The 17,313-nt window shown below is 41.5% G+C and overlaps 1 protein-coding gene across 7 annotated transcripts in view; it reads right to left on the bottom strand.

Moving 5' to 3' along the window:
• Positions 1-4: 4 nt before the first annotated feature.
• The window catches only part of LOC125897755 (solute carrier family 22 member 5-like), a 38,834-nt gene continuing 21,525 nt past the window's right edge, over positions 5-17,313 (bottom strand). For 5 of the 7 annotated variants that reach the window (XR_007450512.1, XR_007450516.1, XR_007450515.1 and 2 more), the window contains 2 exons: positions 16,903-17,212; positions 15,275-16,571 (listed from right to left, as the gene is read on the bottom strand). Coding sequence is in view for 2 of the 7 variants with exons in the window: in XM_049591098.1 (XP_049447055.1) it covers positions 90-159; positions 1,205-1,340; positions 1,516-1,698; positions 2,045-2,259; positions 2,562-2,662; positions 2,869-3,001; positions 5,024-5,195; positions 5,375-5,529; positions 6,163-6,266; positions 8,089-8,271; positions 10,827-11,033 (1,659 nt within the window). In the remaining 5 variants the exon portion in view is untranslated. Of the gene's footprint in view, positions 160-1,204; positions 1,341-1,515; positions 1,699-2,044; positions 2,260-2,561; positions 2,663-2,868; positions 3,002-5,023; positions 5,196-5,374; positions 5,530-6,162; positions 6,267-8,088; positions 8,272-10,826; positions 11,086-13,195; positions 13,380-15,274; positions 16,572-16,902; positions 17,213-17,313 lie in introns of those variants that run through there. The other 2 variants (XM_049591098.1, XM_049591099.1) reach the window with 2 other exon arrangements.

Raw genomic sequence — 17,313 nt, 5'->3', positions numbered from 1 at the left:
TGAATTGTAAGCACAGTAAACAGTAACAACAACACACAATAAATAGTACAACATTTATCAATGACTCACGTAAGTAACATTTTAGACAATCAGAGTCGACTTTCAAAAAACACCACAGCTTTTGAATTTTCTTTTCTTGTGATGAATGGGCACTTCATGCTGTTGGGACAAAAGACAAATAAACAAACCATCATTTGGTTTTCAGCAGACAGAAAAACTAAAAAATCTGCGATGTTTGAATATTTTTTCACTTCTACCACCTTCATTATCATCATCATGAACAGGTGCATTGACTACAAACACTGATGCCGCCATCATCACATCCTCTCTGACTCGTGATGGTGATAGTGATGATTAGGGTTCAAACACCGACGGGGCAGAATTCTACTGAGTGTGTGCAGGTATGTTATTATTTGTCGTCTTATGCTTTGGCTCATACTGCTGAGAGCCTAAATGAGCTAGAAACTTAGCACAATAACTGGAAAGGATGTGCAAATGCCTCCAATGACATATGACTTTAATCGTCCAGATGGTGGAGCTGTAATTCACCCCCAAAAACATTAATTTGAAAATGCCACGTCCCTTACACTGTAAGTCTGATTGACTTTAAATTTGACACACATATCCAAATCAATGTGCTCTACAAAGCAGCCTCTTGACCCATAGAAGTCTGCCATGACAGATTTATTTTTTGTTAATTTGCATGATGGGGAAAAACAGTAATATGATGTCTTCTTTTCAGACTGCACTAGACTTTATCATCACTAAATTTGGTATACAGCATTGTGGGGTGGAGCTACATAATTCTATAACAAATGAGCATGATTGGTCAAAAAACATGGCTGCAATCAATCAAAATCTCTTCACAACAGATGGGGCTTAGCAGGCCATAACTCAAGTTATCTTTGGGCAATCCTGATTAAACTCTGTGGAGACATTCTGCACAAAGTCCTGAACATACTCAGTGAGTTTTGTTCACATCTGATAAAGTGTAAGCAAAAGGCAGGACTTTGAGTGTGCAACTATTGAAATGCTGCACACACTGTAATTATGAAGAATGACTGGTCTTACATCAAATAAAGCATGCTGAAGTGACTTTGCTCAGCCCAAAATTCACTCATTGCTGCTTGTGACTTCATGTGAATATGAAAATTTTAACATAGAAGTTGTTTACAAAGATGTATGTACTGCTCAAGGAACCCACCTTTCTCTCTTGTGCATCTGTTGTATAGTTTGAGGTAGAGGTCGTCCAAAACTCTCTGGCAGGAAGAGAGCAGCGAAGGCAGACAAAACAGATAGAGTTCCCAGTATAATGTAAGGCAGATACTTAAAGTATACACCTATCCAAGGAGAAGGGAAAATTAGGATTAGGAAGGGTCATGGATCCTGTGTATGTGCACTGTAAGAATTTACTTTATGGGAATTCATCAGTGTGTCTGGAGATTCTAAAACACAAAAAGGTGAAAACTGTCATTAAATCTTTTTTCAGTTTCTATTTAAGACTAATTTACTCACCCAGCTGTAACAAAAAAGGGGCAATGCAGCTGCCCACTCTGGAAGCAGCATTGCACGTCCCTGCTGCTGTGTTCCTGAGCACTGTTGGGTAAAGCTCTGCAGTGTAGGCAAGCATCAGGGCAGAACCGATGGTAAAATGAAATTTACCCAGCATCTCCAGAGCAACAGCCATATCTGATAAACCTGAAACGTAAGAAATGCTTTAAGAACAGAGTGAAACAAAAAGGAAAAATTAAATGGTTACATTATGAGCTGCTATTTGCACACACCCAAGTGGACTGTCTGCAAGAGAGTTGCATTATTGATAATGAAGGTGCCAGGTTTTGACAATGAAGAAGACTGCATGGATTTAAAAAGATATCTCCAGTTCTGCTACATCAATTTCTATATACTTTTTTTAAACTGTCATCATGAGTCTGACAATGTTATAGAAGTGCAGTGCTAAATGTGTGGAGCAGTCTTTTCAGGCCCAAAATTATTCCCTTGGAAATGTATGTACTGTAATGCACCACGCCAAGATACTGCTTACTTTGAGGCACCAGCTGAATGAAGTACAGAGACATTCCTCCAAGTATCAAGATAGAGACGAGAGACAGACGTCGCGGAAGGTATCGTAGTGCCAGCCAGCTGGAAATGTATGCTGGTACCTCTACAGCTGCTGAGAGGAAACAGCTGATATAGGGGTTAGCATGAAGTCGGGATGTGTTCAGGGACAGGCCAAAGTATCCAGAACTCATAGTGAACCTGTGATGACAGAGACACAGACAACAGATGCCTGAATGGAAATCTGCATCAAGATGGCATTTAATAACATGTAGTGTAGCAGACTTATTCATCCACAATGCCATCAAGACACAACATCATAGCATGCAAGATAGTAAGAACAAAGACACCAATAAAAAGAAAGAAGGTAAAAGAGAAAGACACTGAGTAAACTAGAGGAGAAATTACTGTAACAAAACATCAGTGCTGTAAATTAGCAACTGTCAGTTAAACATAAAATCTAATTGTCTTTGGTCATTGAAATGCTCAGACTGTATACTCACATCAACAAGCACAGAATAACCGTTGTGTTTCTGATGTTTTTTGTCCTCAGCAGGTCGAAGACATTGTTTTGTTCCTTGGAATCTGTCTTTGTCTCATAAGCCTGTAAGATAGAAAACGTCAATCCCACCAGCAGTTTGTTGTAGCTGGATGATCAGTCATACAACTTTGGTCCGGAATAAAATATCACAAATGCTAAAAGAATTGCCATCAACTTTGGTACGGACATTCATGTTCCTTGTAGTATGAATTGTACTAGCAATGTGTCTCTGTGTCTTGTTCTGGATGATCAAGTCAAAGCAGACTTACATGTGCAATGTAATCTTCAAAGATCACCCGTGGAGCCTCGACTTTGTTCTTCTTAGCCGCCTTTCTCACTATGGCCTCTGCCTCCTCCACTCTTCCCTGAGAGAGCAACCACCGAGGAGACTCTGGGATGAACCTGCCTCAGTATTCGACAGAGAAACAGAAAGGTTCAGGCTGGATCAGAGGAGCTTAAAGGACAAGGCAACAAAGGATGTGGGTGGAAATTCGAATATTTCTCTGGTGAAAGAGTCAGATTTTTATTTTTTCTCCTAACAAGAACAAAATCTTAGTCTGAGTGGGTGGAAGTTCACTGGATAGATCAGCCTCTCATTGGGCGGAACAAGCCACCCGCTGAAGTCCCACCCTACCACCTCCGGTTGTGTAGCAGTTTTCAAGCGCACCGTTGCTGTGGCACCGCCAAGAACGATTGTGATTGGTTGAAAGAAATAAAAAAAGCCAGGGCGTTTTTTTCCTCCAATCTTGAAGTGAGAGTCGGCGCAGCCAGACCTTTCTTTTCTTGAGAAAGGTCTGGTGAGCGAGACTAGCAAAATCGTGACGATGCATAGTAAGTTAAACTTAGAACTACATGCAGCTGCTGTCCTGTGGGCACATCACCCACAGGGATAGGCACTGGGGTCGCACACATTGTATGTCATGTAGCAGGCAAAGGCAGGGACCAAGGCATGTGAACCCTGGCATCACAGACTGACTCTAGGGACGTGGAATGTCACCTTTCTGATGGGGAAGGAACCAAAGCTGGTGTGGAAGATGGAGTATAACCAACTACTAATAGTTTCATCTATAGGGTCTGAAACCAAACTCTTGAAAATGGAATAGATTGCTCCTTTCTTGTGGCTGCCTAGAGTGAGAGGTGCCAGGCAGGTGTGGGGCTACTCACAAGCCCCTGCTGACCACTGCTGTGTTGGAGAGGTTGAGAGGGTCGCCTGTGTATGACTGTGAGTCACTGAGAGGAAGTCCCTGACTGTTGTTTGTGCTCATGAACCAAACAGCAGTTCAGAGCATCCTGTCTTCGTGGAGTCTTTGGGTAGCGCACTGGAGAAGATACAATCTAGGAACTCTTTAGTGCTAGTGGGGGACTTCAACACTCACAGGGGCAGTGATGGAGAAACCTGGAGGGGGAGGACTGGGAAGAACAGCCTGCCTGATCCGTAACTCAGTGGTGTTTTGTTATTGGACTTCTGTGCTGGTCATGGATAGTCCATATCAAACACCATGTTTGAGCAGAGGTACTTACATCAGATCTGCAGCCATACGTCTTGGGCCTTAGGTAAAGAGAGAGGAGCAGAGCGGTCAACTTATTACTTGTTATTGAGTTGGATCAGATGGTGGGGAAGGCCTCTGGACAGACCTCGTAAACCCAAACATGTTGTGAGGCAGATTTGGGAACGTCTGGCTGGTCTTCCACTCCCACCTCCAGAAGAATTTTTCTTGCATCCTAGGGGAGACTGGGGACATGAAAGGTGGCTGCTAGGACTTATGGTCACAAGTTCATTGGTGCCTGCTTGTGAACATCTGGAAAATAACACCAGCGGATTTATTTCCCACTTTTTTCATCTCTTCAGTGGAATTACTGGACTTTCTGGTTGGCAGTGAAACGCCAAAGTTTCAGCTCTACGTTCGGTACAATCACCCTAGCTCTGCTGCAGGTGGATCCCAGACCTCCCCGTCAGACAGGAAGCAGCACGTGAAGCTGGGGAAACATCTCTGACTCCCAGGCCATCAGCACCAGTTCCCCTCAAGGCTGTGTCCTTTCCCCTCTGTTCTTCTCCCCGTATATCAACAACCACACCTCTAGTCACCAGTGCGTCAAGCGCCTCAAGTTCATGGAGACACCACTCTCATTGGGCTCATCTCTGGCAGGGATGACTCCATACATGGGTGTAATATTGACCATTTGGTGACCTGGTATGGCCAAAAACTACTTGGATTTCAGTGTTCTTAAGACAGTGGAGATGACCATAGATTTCAGGAAGAACACGGCCGCACCCACCCACATTACCCTGAGTGACTCCTCAGTTGAAGGTGTGGAGTCTTCTCACTTCCTGGACTCACCCTGAACCTCATCCACTGATGTGGATGGATGGATGCTAAGGTAAACTCATCATGAACACATTTTCTTGTTATGAGCACAACCTACCACCAGAAGGGGATGTAGAGCAGGCCAGGCAGAGAGATAGCCAGCAATAGAGATTTCCAGTCCCTCAAAAAGTAAGCAAAGAGAGGCAGCATCATGTAGCCAATGGCAAAACACAGACACACACCCAGTGAGGAGAACAGGACACGAACTTTTCCAGTCAACATCTCACTGCCTGGAAAGAAAGAGGAAGAGGGAGAAGTGCATGACAGAAGTGCAGGTAATACAGTAGGATATTAGTGATAAACAGTGATACAGGAAGACACATACAGTACGCACAATATTACTCAAAATTACTGACTGTAAAAAAAAGTATTATAGGTTGTGACTAGAGCATTAGAGTTTCACATTTACCCAGCACAAAAGCAGCTACATAGTTGGAGCTCTGCCCCAAACCACTGATAAAGAGGAGGATGGAGAACACCGTCCAAGAGGGTGAAAACATTTGAACGAAGGTAAAAATTGTCTGAAGAGCCATGGTGGTAAAGAAAACAGGCTTCCTTCCAAACCTAGAGTGAGAAGTCAAACAACAAAATAAGAGCAATTTTAAAACAGGCTGCTAAAAACTCTATTAGTCTGAACTGATCTTTTTTTTTTTTTTTTTAATTTTCCATGTTTTAGAACAAACACTGACAATATTATTTAGGGGCAATATTTTGTATCTACTGTATAAAATCTAGGGTCATAGATTACACATTATATTGCAGCATTACATAACAAAGCACCATGCAACGTAATGAAGGTAAAGTAACTACAAGGGCGGTGAAGAGCACAGATCTTTGCCAAGGCCAAATGCCCTAGCTGGCAATGTTAATTAAAGATAAAAATAGATTGTTTGTCTCCCTAATGATTCAGATCTGCATGCTAAACCCTTCCAACTTTCATGAAAATCAGCCAGTAGTTTATCTGCTGATAAACAAACAAAACAACCAACAAATAAGCCAAATGAGAAACATAACCTCATTGGCGGAGGTAAAAAGGAGGTATTAAAGCTTTAAGAATATGAATGTCTACAGTACACTGTCACTGTTTTCATCACTGTTTTCTTTAGGCAAAATTTGAGTAAGGACGTTTTAGGAAAAATGACAAGATTTAAGAATATCACGTGCTATCATTTCATTTTGAGGTAGTATTTTCAGTACCTGTCTGAGAGCTGTCCTGAGAAGAAGGATCCGACTAAAACTCCCAGGAAGTAGACTGTGGAGGTGAATGGCTGCTTCCACTGATCACTGCACACCAGGTCAAACTGGAATATCCATGCAAAGAAAATAACCAGACCAAGAACGAAGATTCATTTGTAATTTGTAAAACAGTCAAACCTTTCCTTCCTGAGCAGAATACTAGAAAAATTTGGATATGACGGCTGCAGCTGGACAATTAATTTTCTCATGTGCAATGTGTTCCAGTTAGGGTTCCAGTGGTGTGAGATTTTCACAGAACGATAACAGTCTCAGAAAATATTGCGGTTTCACGGTATGGGGATATCAAAATCAATCCTATTATCAGTCAGAATTACCCTTAAAGGAATGAAAACAGAAGGGTTATTGTTGGTTGAACAAATGTTTTTTTACTATAACTGCAACTTGAAACCTTAAAAGGGACATTGTGTAGCGTTTTCAGTTCAGTTTCCCCAACAGTCCTACGTTGTAAACACAGCCAGCATGGTGAGGAGGGGGTTTGTCATCTCGCATCACGTGTGTCTGTGTAGGAGCCTGAATGAATACTCCATGAAGTATCGGATGACATGGTTTCATCAATGTTATCATAGCTTTTTGGTACACAGCGGCTACCGTTGTTGCAATACGCGTTTGAAACAGTGAGGCGCTAGAGTGCGCTATCCATTTGAATGCAATATATGATTTCAACGTTAGATGGGAGACATTCCTACACACTGTGGTTTTAAAGCAGCTGTGTGGAACTTTTTATCATTTATAAAACTATCCCTAGTTCGTATCACCCCCCCTTGAAGATCCGCATATTTATTTGAACCCAAAAAAGCCTTTCTCTATATGGCTATTTAGTGTAGCCTCATTCGGGTCGGACACAGCGGAAGCCAGCAAACCAGAATACAGCACCCGGAGGCGGGAGTAAGTCTGCACGTCACAGCGGCCCGCAGTTATTAAACCACAGAAGAAGAAGGAGCCATGTTTACAGAGTGTTCAAGAAAGCGGTACGCAACGGGCATTGCTGAACACATAACAGTTTTACCAGATGTATCTATAAGGACTTGGTTGTACTTTCAATGTCATGGCGGAGCACCATGTAAAAGAAAAAGAACAGAAGAAGGCTAAACGGGGCAGTGATAGGGCTCGAGCCCAAATGCGTGTAAACCTCGGTCGGGCATTCACCAAGTGGAGAGAGCTGAGAGATTTGAAAGGTTTTAAAACTGATCCCGAGTTGGCCCTTTTCCTAATCGACAGGTATGTCATTTTTGTTTTTATTTAGAGAATACACCGCAACTTGTTAGACGTTGTTTCACTTCAATATATGACGACATGGAAGTTATAAGCAAGCTAAATGTAACGTTAGCTGATGTGAACCACTTTTGTCTAGTAACGTTACAACAAACGCCACAAAATTATCTGTGACTGTGACCATGAACACAAACATGCAGCAGGCAGTTGTCCTCAGTTTAAAAGAAATTCAGAGCTACACCAGAACATTTATGATTTTCCTCTCGCTCTCCAAAACAAATGCACGCGGTAATTGCTGTTTGCAGTCGAGATTTTACGAATGAAGCCAAATGCCGGCTGTAGTCAGAATTTTACGACACCAGGCTGTGGGTGTCGTACTGCTTCGACCAAAGGGGGCGCTATAATCAACGAAAACCTAAAGTTCCGCACAGCTGCTTTAAAGGGGAGATTCTCCAACTGGTTGCATTTTTTCAATATTGTAGATAAGCACATGTACACAGTATGATAAACATCAACTTATCATGGTATACCTTGAAACTGGTATATCGCTGCAACCCCAGTTCCAGTCAGGCTTTATGACAAATCACTGTTCAGTTACTATTATTTAAATAAATACTGACAAACACTCCTATATTAGTGAAAGTACACACTCACCTCAGAGACTATGGTGGATTCGTAGATGTCTCTGCTGTAGCTCCACCCGTCCACACAGCCCTCCTGCTCCAGGTCAGTGAGGTTCACATCCCTTCCAGGGATGAATCCCTGAGCAGAGAGATTTTGGACCACATCCAGCCTGTACCTGCTGCATCTGCTCGGCTCCTGTTTCCCATTCACCACCTCACAGTCACAATGACACCAAATTTGTGTAATTAGTAACATTCCCGTGCAGACATTTTATGGGACAGGTGCTCAAGCAAAAAAAAAAAAAAAAGGGCACCTCTCATAAATATTAATCTAAATAACGTTAGATACAGTAACACATTTTGCTTATTTACATATTTTACTACCCATACAGTAATGCAGACAAAGCCGTCATTATGTTTAAACATTGTGAGGGGCACGTATTAAGTAGGGGGGTGTGGGGGCCTGAGCCTCAAACACTTCATTTCCTGCATTCTGGCGATTTTTTTCTGCATCAATTTATGGTGGAAATGTATTTATTCATTTAAAAAAAAAGGAAAACAAAATTCAGGTGGCAGATGAAAAATCAAGATAAAAACAGAACAGACTATAATGCAGTAACACTCTGTGCTGCTTTTAAATATTTACGCTCCTGTAGATCAACACATACAATACCGAGGCTTGGGCCAAACACTATCGTTACCTGGCTGTCGTTGAAGGCAGGTCACAGGGTGACGTGATGGTGCTCTGCAGGGCCTCGATTTAATTGCATTAACTGTAGTGACTGTGACAAGCGAAGTTGACGAGGGAGGGGCAGGGGGCCCTTGCAGTCTGTCAGAATGAAAACTCAAATGCGGTTGTCAGGCATTACAACATGCTCTTATTAGAGAACTGATGCCATGGGCCAAATTTAAAAACTAAAATATTTAATTAGAAAAAGAAATCAAAAAGAAATGTCTCGCAAAAAACGGGCGCTTATCTAATCAGAGGGCCGCCACCTGAGGTCTATCTGTGCACGTGCCTGCGATGCAGCACTCTGTCATAAAATGTGTTGAAACTGTGATGCAACAACGTGACGTTGACAGCTGTGTCTTCACAGTACTTTTGCTGTGTCACAACACCTTCACATTAAACACGACTGTAGCCTGACTGCCTTATCAGCCTTTTTAAGTTTACAGAGCAGATGCGAAAAAAATACATTAACTCCAAATCTACATATCTGATCATGAAAATATTGTAATGTAACATAATGATTGGCTCAGCAACAGTAATGTCACCAAAAAAAATTAAATCTTTGCAAATCTTGTGACTTCCTTTGTTGTGCTGTTCCATCATTATTATAGCTGTTCTATAATCTATACTTAAGTTCTCACCGTCAAGAGCTGACATGAGTGCAGAATATTAACGCTGAGGTCAAACAGCGTCTAGATAATCTATTTACATTTAAAAAGAACAGTAACAACGAATTGATTGTCTGTTTAGGACTGTTTTGGGAAGTTATTTTTCATTGATTGTTTCTCAGTTATTGACTTAGCATACACAGCAAATATACAACCTTCGGAATATTATACATGTCTAAAATGCCTATGGCAGCATTACTGTAAGACTGTTATATCTTTTTCGGCATGGTTCCCTTCTGTATTTGTTAAATCAGTGTAAACACGGTTACCAAACATTTTTACCAATCAATTTTCAAAACATTTCCATAACTCTTCCATGATATTTTACCCCGTTTCCATGGCTTTATTTAAATAGTTTAACATCGGTACTCCTATATTGCGATACAGACATATATTATTAAACATGAACTTCCCGGCATTTGCAGATAAGCAAACAACTAGTGAAGCTAACTTTACTGACTCATTAGATGTTTCCACTGCCAACTAGCGGCATATGCCAATAAACCGGACCATCACATAAGGACACTTCACAAAATGTCAACACTCTTTATTGGGTGGAAAAGCAAAGATCCTGTAGGTGTTGATGCAATTGGTTCTGTTTGTGTGCATTTATTTCTTGTTAAACAAACCTTCATTGATGGACATGTCTAAAAATTGTGTTGTAACTTTTCCTGAACCTGAGTATCCACAGTACTTTATTATTATCTGTTTACAGTGCCGTCTGTTGATGGCCAACTGTTTGATCTAAGCTGAGATTTCATTGGAGATGACAGTCTGATGCTGCTATACTATTTGACTGTACTGCAGCAGCCATCTACTCAAGCTAACATTAACTTCCGTCACCAGCATCACGTAATGATTTACCACACTGCCTGAATACTCACACATCTTCTCATTCTCAAATCTCAGTGTGAAAGCCTTGGTTAACCCACTACACAGCAGTTTTTCTGGATGTTCCGGTTTCTCTCCCCCAAAAAGGGAGTGCAGCCTCAGCAATGACGCAATGCTGGTGTTGTCGATGTGTACCATGTCATACTAGTAGTAACGTTGCAATAGTCACGCAGCGCAGCACTGGATTTTAAATTTGTAATACAGAGAACACATTTCACATAAAGTTTGAAATGTTTTGGCGTTTTTATGAATATATGTTAAACACTAGCCACAACAAATTCAAAACCAAAAGTCAAAACAAAGAATCATTCTTCCCCAAAAAACATTCTGTTAATCCCAAACCATTTCCAGGACAGGAATTAATTTTTCTAATTTCATAACTTTTCCAGGAATTTCATGATGACCGTGGGAACCCTGTGTAACTTTCAGAATGAGAAAACATTCCTTATTTCCAGGAGCTGTGTTCAAAAACCTAATTACCTCTATCGGGATGATAGCATCGCGCCAATCCTTGGACAGGTTAACCTCAGGAACTGCACAGTGGTGACTGGGGATGTCATTCAGGAAGATGACAGAGAAAGCTCCAAATCCATTGGGCAAGATGCTGGCACAGAGCAGGAAGAAGACAATTTGCTGGAAGACTCCCCACTGACCCAAAAAAGATATTGTATCGTCATAGTCCTTCATATCAGAACAGTCCCCTCCAAAGCCTGTGTCGTGTCGATGATGTTTTCCTCTACTGCAACAGAAACAAATGGTTTGCTTCACCTAACTTGACCTCACCTGTCAGCAAGCCACACCCTCTGCTAGATAAAACATGCATACCTAAGCGTAAATGAAAGGGAGAGTAACAGTGTCATAAAACTTTCTCATGCAAGTCTTTGCACTCAGGACTGCTGCTGACGACAGTGTGGTGGTGGAAAAAGGCTAAAAGACACTAATGTCCAATATTATAGCCAAAACTGCCACCCATACACACATGTGTAAACAGTAAACAAGTCACTCATCTCTGTCCAGACAAATGACTTGAGCTGCAATGCACAACACTAGCAGGACGTTTGTGCTTTATCCAGTCTGAGGGTTCTTAAAGCCACTTTGCTACGCTTTTTTAATTTATTTTTGTGCTGTTTTAACAGGACACTTTAAAATAAATACATTTAACACTCACTTGGTTGAAGAAAGGCAATAAAATATAAGCTACAGCTGCCGAATAATGCATCTACATTCAGACCAGCAGTTAGGAAATACGAGCAGGGGGACATTTACAAAAGTGGGCCCCTCGTCCACATGCAACAGGTGTGTGGGGGTCCCTATACATTTTTATGCTTAATGGGAATATAATCCAATTAATCATATTTCCATGTGTATTTTGTATCTACTCTGTGTTAAGACCTTATTTTCTAAATGAAAAAAAAAAGGATGAAAAATGCCCTCCAGTGAATAATGAGGGAAAAGTGAAATCTTAATTTATCTGTTTAATCTTGAGACTACTTTAATCAAATATTGGTCAAATTGTGTGCAGAACTGACATAATGTAAAGAGTATATGGTTGTCAACTCTCAGTTTTCCAGTAATACTCAATTTATGAAATTTAAAGACTGTTAAGTGACCAGAGTATGTAGAAATATTTCAATACGCCATTTTGAAAAAAGGCAATGTTCCTTTTCCCCTCGCCAAAATTTAGTGCAACTTTGGAGTGTTATTTGCCCCCACGTTTGGCCCCACGGATGCCTTAGGTCAGGGCTATTCAATTACAAATTCGACTGGGTGAGATTTTTAAACCAGAAAATGTCGATGGGCCACATTTTTTAGCAGCGAGCTACCGGTCTTGATTAAATTTGCCTTGGCCGTTTAATACCGGGGCTGCATCCCAAGTCTCTTAATTGTATACTGCCAACTCCTAACTCCTGACTTGAACCGGAAGTTGTTCGGGGTCCGCCATCTTTAAGGACGTCCCATGTCTCTTATTCTTGCCAGTAAGGAGATAGCATTAGGTGTTAGGAGGGATCTGTTAGGTGCGATGAGTAAGGTAACACAAGAGGTTCCTAACAGGAAGTCTTTTTCAGCTTGAGGCCCTGACGTATAAATACCCGCCCCCTACATCTGGCTCATTTGAACGAGATGGTGGAGAAACAGCGCAAGTGTACCCGTTACATGCATTCTTTGCAATGAAACGCTGTAATTCACATGCCTACGTGACTACAAAGAGTAACGCTGATGATATTTCGTGCAAGACTGTCATGTTGTAATTAAGTTTATTTCATTCACAACCCGTTGTGTTGTTCAGCAGACTGTCGGTGATGTATGGCTGTTAAATGTGCAGCTGCTCATGTCCAGAACCACACGTGTTGATATAACATCACGCACGTACGCACGCACGCGGCTTTGATCAGCAAATATAATGGGACTTGAGATGTATGCCAAACGCTGGCTCTGTTGTGCAGCAGATCCAGCTGTCGCGCCGTCACCAGAATAGGACGTCGCTTTATGTGACGCTTCAGAGTAAGGCCGTCTCATGTCTCTTAATCAGCAATCCTCGCTCCTCACTCCTGACTCCTTGCATGTTTTCCTAAGTGGGAGGGACTAAACAGTTAGGTTAGGTGGCTAGATAAGGTGGTTAGCAGTAATTTTAAGAGACTTGGGATGCAGCCCGGGTCTCTGTACCAGTCCCTGCCCTGGCAACTCAGAGGTTGCTTCTGGGCCGCTGATTGAATAGCCTGCCTTAAGTCCTCTACTTTAATATGACACCAGCGTCTTCACTGAAGCTTTAAAACTGAGCCTGATACAGCAGCTTTCATTTGCTAACATTAGTCTTCCTCAATTCTCACCTTCAGCTCTGCCTGTCATACCTGTTACTTCTTCACATGTTTTTGTCAGACAGTTGGCCGTTTCCTTTCTTCTTCTTCTTCTTTCATTTTCTTGTCATCTGTGTACCCAGGCTTTCCTCTGAGGAGCTCCTGACTCTTAGTGAGGCAGACTTCGCTATCAAGACTGCAGTCCCACTCACGTTTACCCTTTACATTAGCAGTACCTGTGAGTATTGCACATCGCGCACCTGACGCTTGTTAGAAGGACCGCACCATTTCATAATACCTGCGGGGGGTGGGACTATCAGATGGCACGTTGAAATGTGTTTTTACATAAACACAAATTTATTTATCATGTAAATACACATAATTTGAATTGTCAGTAGTTTAAGTCAGTAAGTAAATTGTTGTACTTGATCCAATTTAAGGGTCAACCATAGACCTTATCATGCCCCCCACCCCCTTGGACGGGTCATCTGTACCCTTTGACCCTCCAATGGTGGGCTTGTCCACATTGCAACTAAACAGCAAAGAGAACATGAAAGAGTTCACCCTCTGAAATATTGAGATAAGTTTTCAACCAGTCCTCTCAAGAAAATGCTACTCCAACTGAGCCTATTCAAACATTGATGACTCTGACTGTTTATAAAGTATAGACTGAAGATCATTTAGCATTTGCCACTAAATAACCCAACAAAAATATTATATTTTTTTAGTTTTTAAAGGCAATACTTTGCCATATAAATCATTAAAATGGCTGGTACTTTTCATTTTTCACTGTGCCTGCAAGTTGTATGCACATGTAGGCACATCTCAGCGCACCATCGGTTACTGATGTTGATGTTTCCTCAACAAACAAGCGAACCGTGCAACTTTTGCTTAACTGCTGGGATATTTATTAACAACACATACTGTATGTGTGCGTGTTTTCCCCCATTAACAAAAACTAACCTGCAGCCTGCATTCACAGCAACACTGGTCTGACTGTAATGTTGTGTTCCACTTAAAATGGTCTCACAGCACAGGGTAATGAGGCAGCTGACCAGATTTCATGTCCAGTAATGTAATAATAATATAAACAAATTAGCTGTTTGGTAGTGTTATCAGGCGCCCACACTGGAATGTCCACTCCAAGTCCAAAGACTAATGTCGGTATTACTCAGTGCCCATTTTTAAATATAAAAAATAAGACGTTTGTGCCAAATTATATGCCTTGCTTATCGTTTTACGCTTGTGGTGTATGAAAGAGCCAAAAGTCTTTATCGAAGCTGTCTTTGAATGCAATTGAGAGAAGTAGCCCTCAGGGCTATTTGCCAGAAAGTCAAGTGATGTGATTTTAAATAGTGACAATGGTGAAAAAATTGTGTAAAGCACAGTAGACTTTATCCAAAAGAGTGGGGTTTGTACCCTGTGCATGGCAACCAAAATGTATTTTTTGGTCCTGATAATGTTGTATTTCAATCTATAATTTCAACGGTCAGCTCGCGGCCATGTAACATCGACAACAACTTTCATTTTGAACCCAGTTTTTTGAAAGGAAGTCTTGATTGGACATTCAAACAGTGGTCATTATCATCACCACCAGCAGCAGCTGCATTCACTGTGGTGACTGGTGTCAAATTAGCACATCCACTTAGAGCTTGTTGTGTACAAATTTTAGTTGAAGTTAGCGTGACTATTACACAGAGAACAGACACAGGTCTGTGGCTTAAACGTAAGGGCTCCATTCTGTGTGATAATTATAATTATCACTTGAACATAGTAAAGGTCTGGCATCTATTGGCAGAAATCGTATAAGCCTATATTATTCATAAGCATGTTTTCATTAGTTTATAATCACCTGAAAATAAAGACAAAAAAAAGGTTGTTAAGACAACTGTCTGAAATGCTTGCGATATTGTAAACTTCCACGGAGTCGCCATGTTGATCTTTAGTAGCCCAGCACGGACAAATCAAACACTGGCTCTAGATAGGGCATGCTTGTCACATGGGAGAAGTTACTACCTCACTGCTGGATGCCAATAGATCGTACATACTGAACTTTTGAAAAATCCTTTATAAGGAAAATGCTCAACTTCAGCAAACACTGAAATGAAGAGACTCGGAGAACCGCGGAGGAAAGTTACAGCCGACGGGATCACTTTAATTGCAGAACTCAGTATACAAGTTGTAGGTACAACAGTACACCAGTAGAAACAGCAAAACAGTGGAACAGCCCTGAACAGTCACCCTTCAAATGCCTTTATAGTGGGCGTCTGTTCGTGCATGTGTGTGTGTGTGTGTGTGTGTGTGTGCGTGTGTGTGTGTGTGTGTGTGTGTGTGAACACGCTTGGGTCGTATTCCCTGGGAATCTGAAGTTCTCCTGATTTCCTGTTTATTCCTAAAGCTGGACTTTGTGCGTCAGTATTTCCTGTCTTAGTTGTCTCTCTGGCAAAAACAACTGTTCCTATTGCAAAACTTGGCACATCTGTTCCAACGGTCAGGTCACCCTAACCCAGAACGTTCTACCTCATTTGACCTCCCAAGGCTTGACTTAGCACAAACTATTCAAATGATCAAAACACCTCTTATGGGTCGTTTTTGCTGCCAAATCTGATATTTGACCAGCTGCTTCCTAAACCTTGTGTAACTGACATTATTTTAACATTTGATATAGAATAATACATTATCTGCCTCTACATAGTCCCTTCTCTTTATGATTTTATCATAAATTACTCGCAGAGATAATGTATGGTAAATGAACACCTATGCTTGTATGAATATGAGTAGGATATATGGCACTGTAACTCTAACCAGTGTTCCTTACTAACATGAATATATGGTTGTGTACAAAACTCTTAAACTTGAAATGATGATGCATAAGTAAACATACAATATGGTGATATATGAACTTAACATGAGTATATGATATTACATCAAACACTGAACATATGTTATCATCTGTCAACATTCAACTGATGGAGGCAAAAAACCTGGCGGCTGTTGAATCTAGGAAAAGTCCCCCATCGGGCCCTTCCTGTTAGGCGGCCTAGCAGATGAATCCTAAACAGATTGACCAAATACATCAAACAATAAAATTCAACTTACTTACTGGATTACAATGGAATCACAGAAATCATTTTAGATGATATGCATAACTTGCTAAATCGAAATCAGAGTACATTTTCCTCTTGTAAAATCAAAAACACACAAAAATGAATACAGAAAATGAATATGAGTGTCAGCCATTGTTCATCATTCTCTCTCACAGTTCCTCCTCGTCCTTTGAATTGCCCATGTAATCTGGTATTTCCTCCCCCCTCTGCGTCAGAAGAATTCTGCGCACCAATTGTTCAGGGGTCAGCATACTTAACATTTGTGCTCCTTGTATGTCCGTTACAAGGTTCAGCTCCTTGTCCATTGCTCTCACACACCATTTCTTCAGGATAGGCGCGTGCAACATGCCAACAAGGAAAACAGAATTAGTACTATCAGTACAATTATCCCTATTTTAGCCAAAACGGCTCCCCATTTTCCAAAAATTTCCTCTAGCCCATCCCATTTAATGCTTCCACCCTTACCAGCATTTTCAATCATTTCAAACTTCCAAAACTTCAGCTTATTCATAGCAACAGGAAATCAGGTGAAGTGTTATTCGTTTAACCTGCTCCTGACTAGACGGCTTACAGTCATAATAAACTTATCTGAGAATGTTGGCATGGGTTTCAACACAGTGTGAATTGGGAATTTTGTGGTTGCATCATACTTACCTTGAACATGGTTATGCATTGCTTCCTGGAGCGGCTGTGACTCCAGCGGATGTCTCGTGCACCTCGTCTTCAGAGTCCGACTCGGGCTCCTTGAAGCAGTCTCTTTCGACTCTAGGTTGCCTGGTGATTGGTTCAGAAAACACCACGTCGTGTTTCCTTCGATTTGGACTGTTGTGGGATTTGCCCTCACTATGGCCCTTCCCTTCTTGGCTCGTGCCACATTCTCCTGAAGACCTTCACGTACACCTGATCGCCTGGCACCACCTGTCTCTTGGCCTCCTGATCGGCCCTTTGGCTCCTTCACCTTTTCCTGCAAATATATAGATGTATGGAAGGCAGTTATTTGTTTTATATATTCAGGCAGTTCCATTTGCAGTTCTTGGCTAAAGCGATCAATTACCACCAGCATGT

This window comes from Epinephelus fuscoguttatus, linkage group LG12, assembly GCF_011397635.1.
Source record: "Epinephelus fuscoguttatus linkage group LG12, E.fuscoguttatus.final_Chr_v1".
Taxonomy (NCBI): Eukaryota; Metazoa; Chordata; class Actinopteri; order Perciformes; family Serranidae; genus Epinephelus; species Epinephelus fuscoguttatus.
The sequence above is the reverse complement of the archived record's forward strand: the minus strand, read 5'-3'. Positions and strand labels throughout refer to the sequence as shown.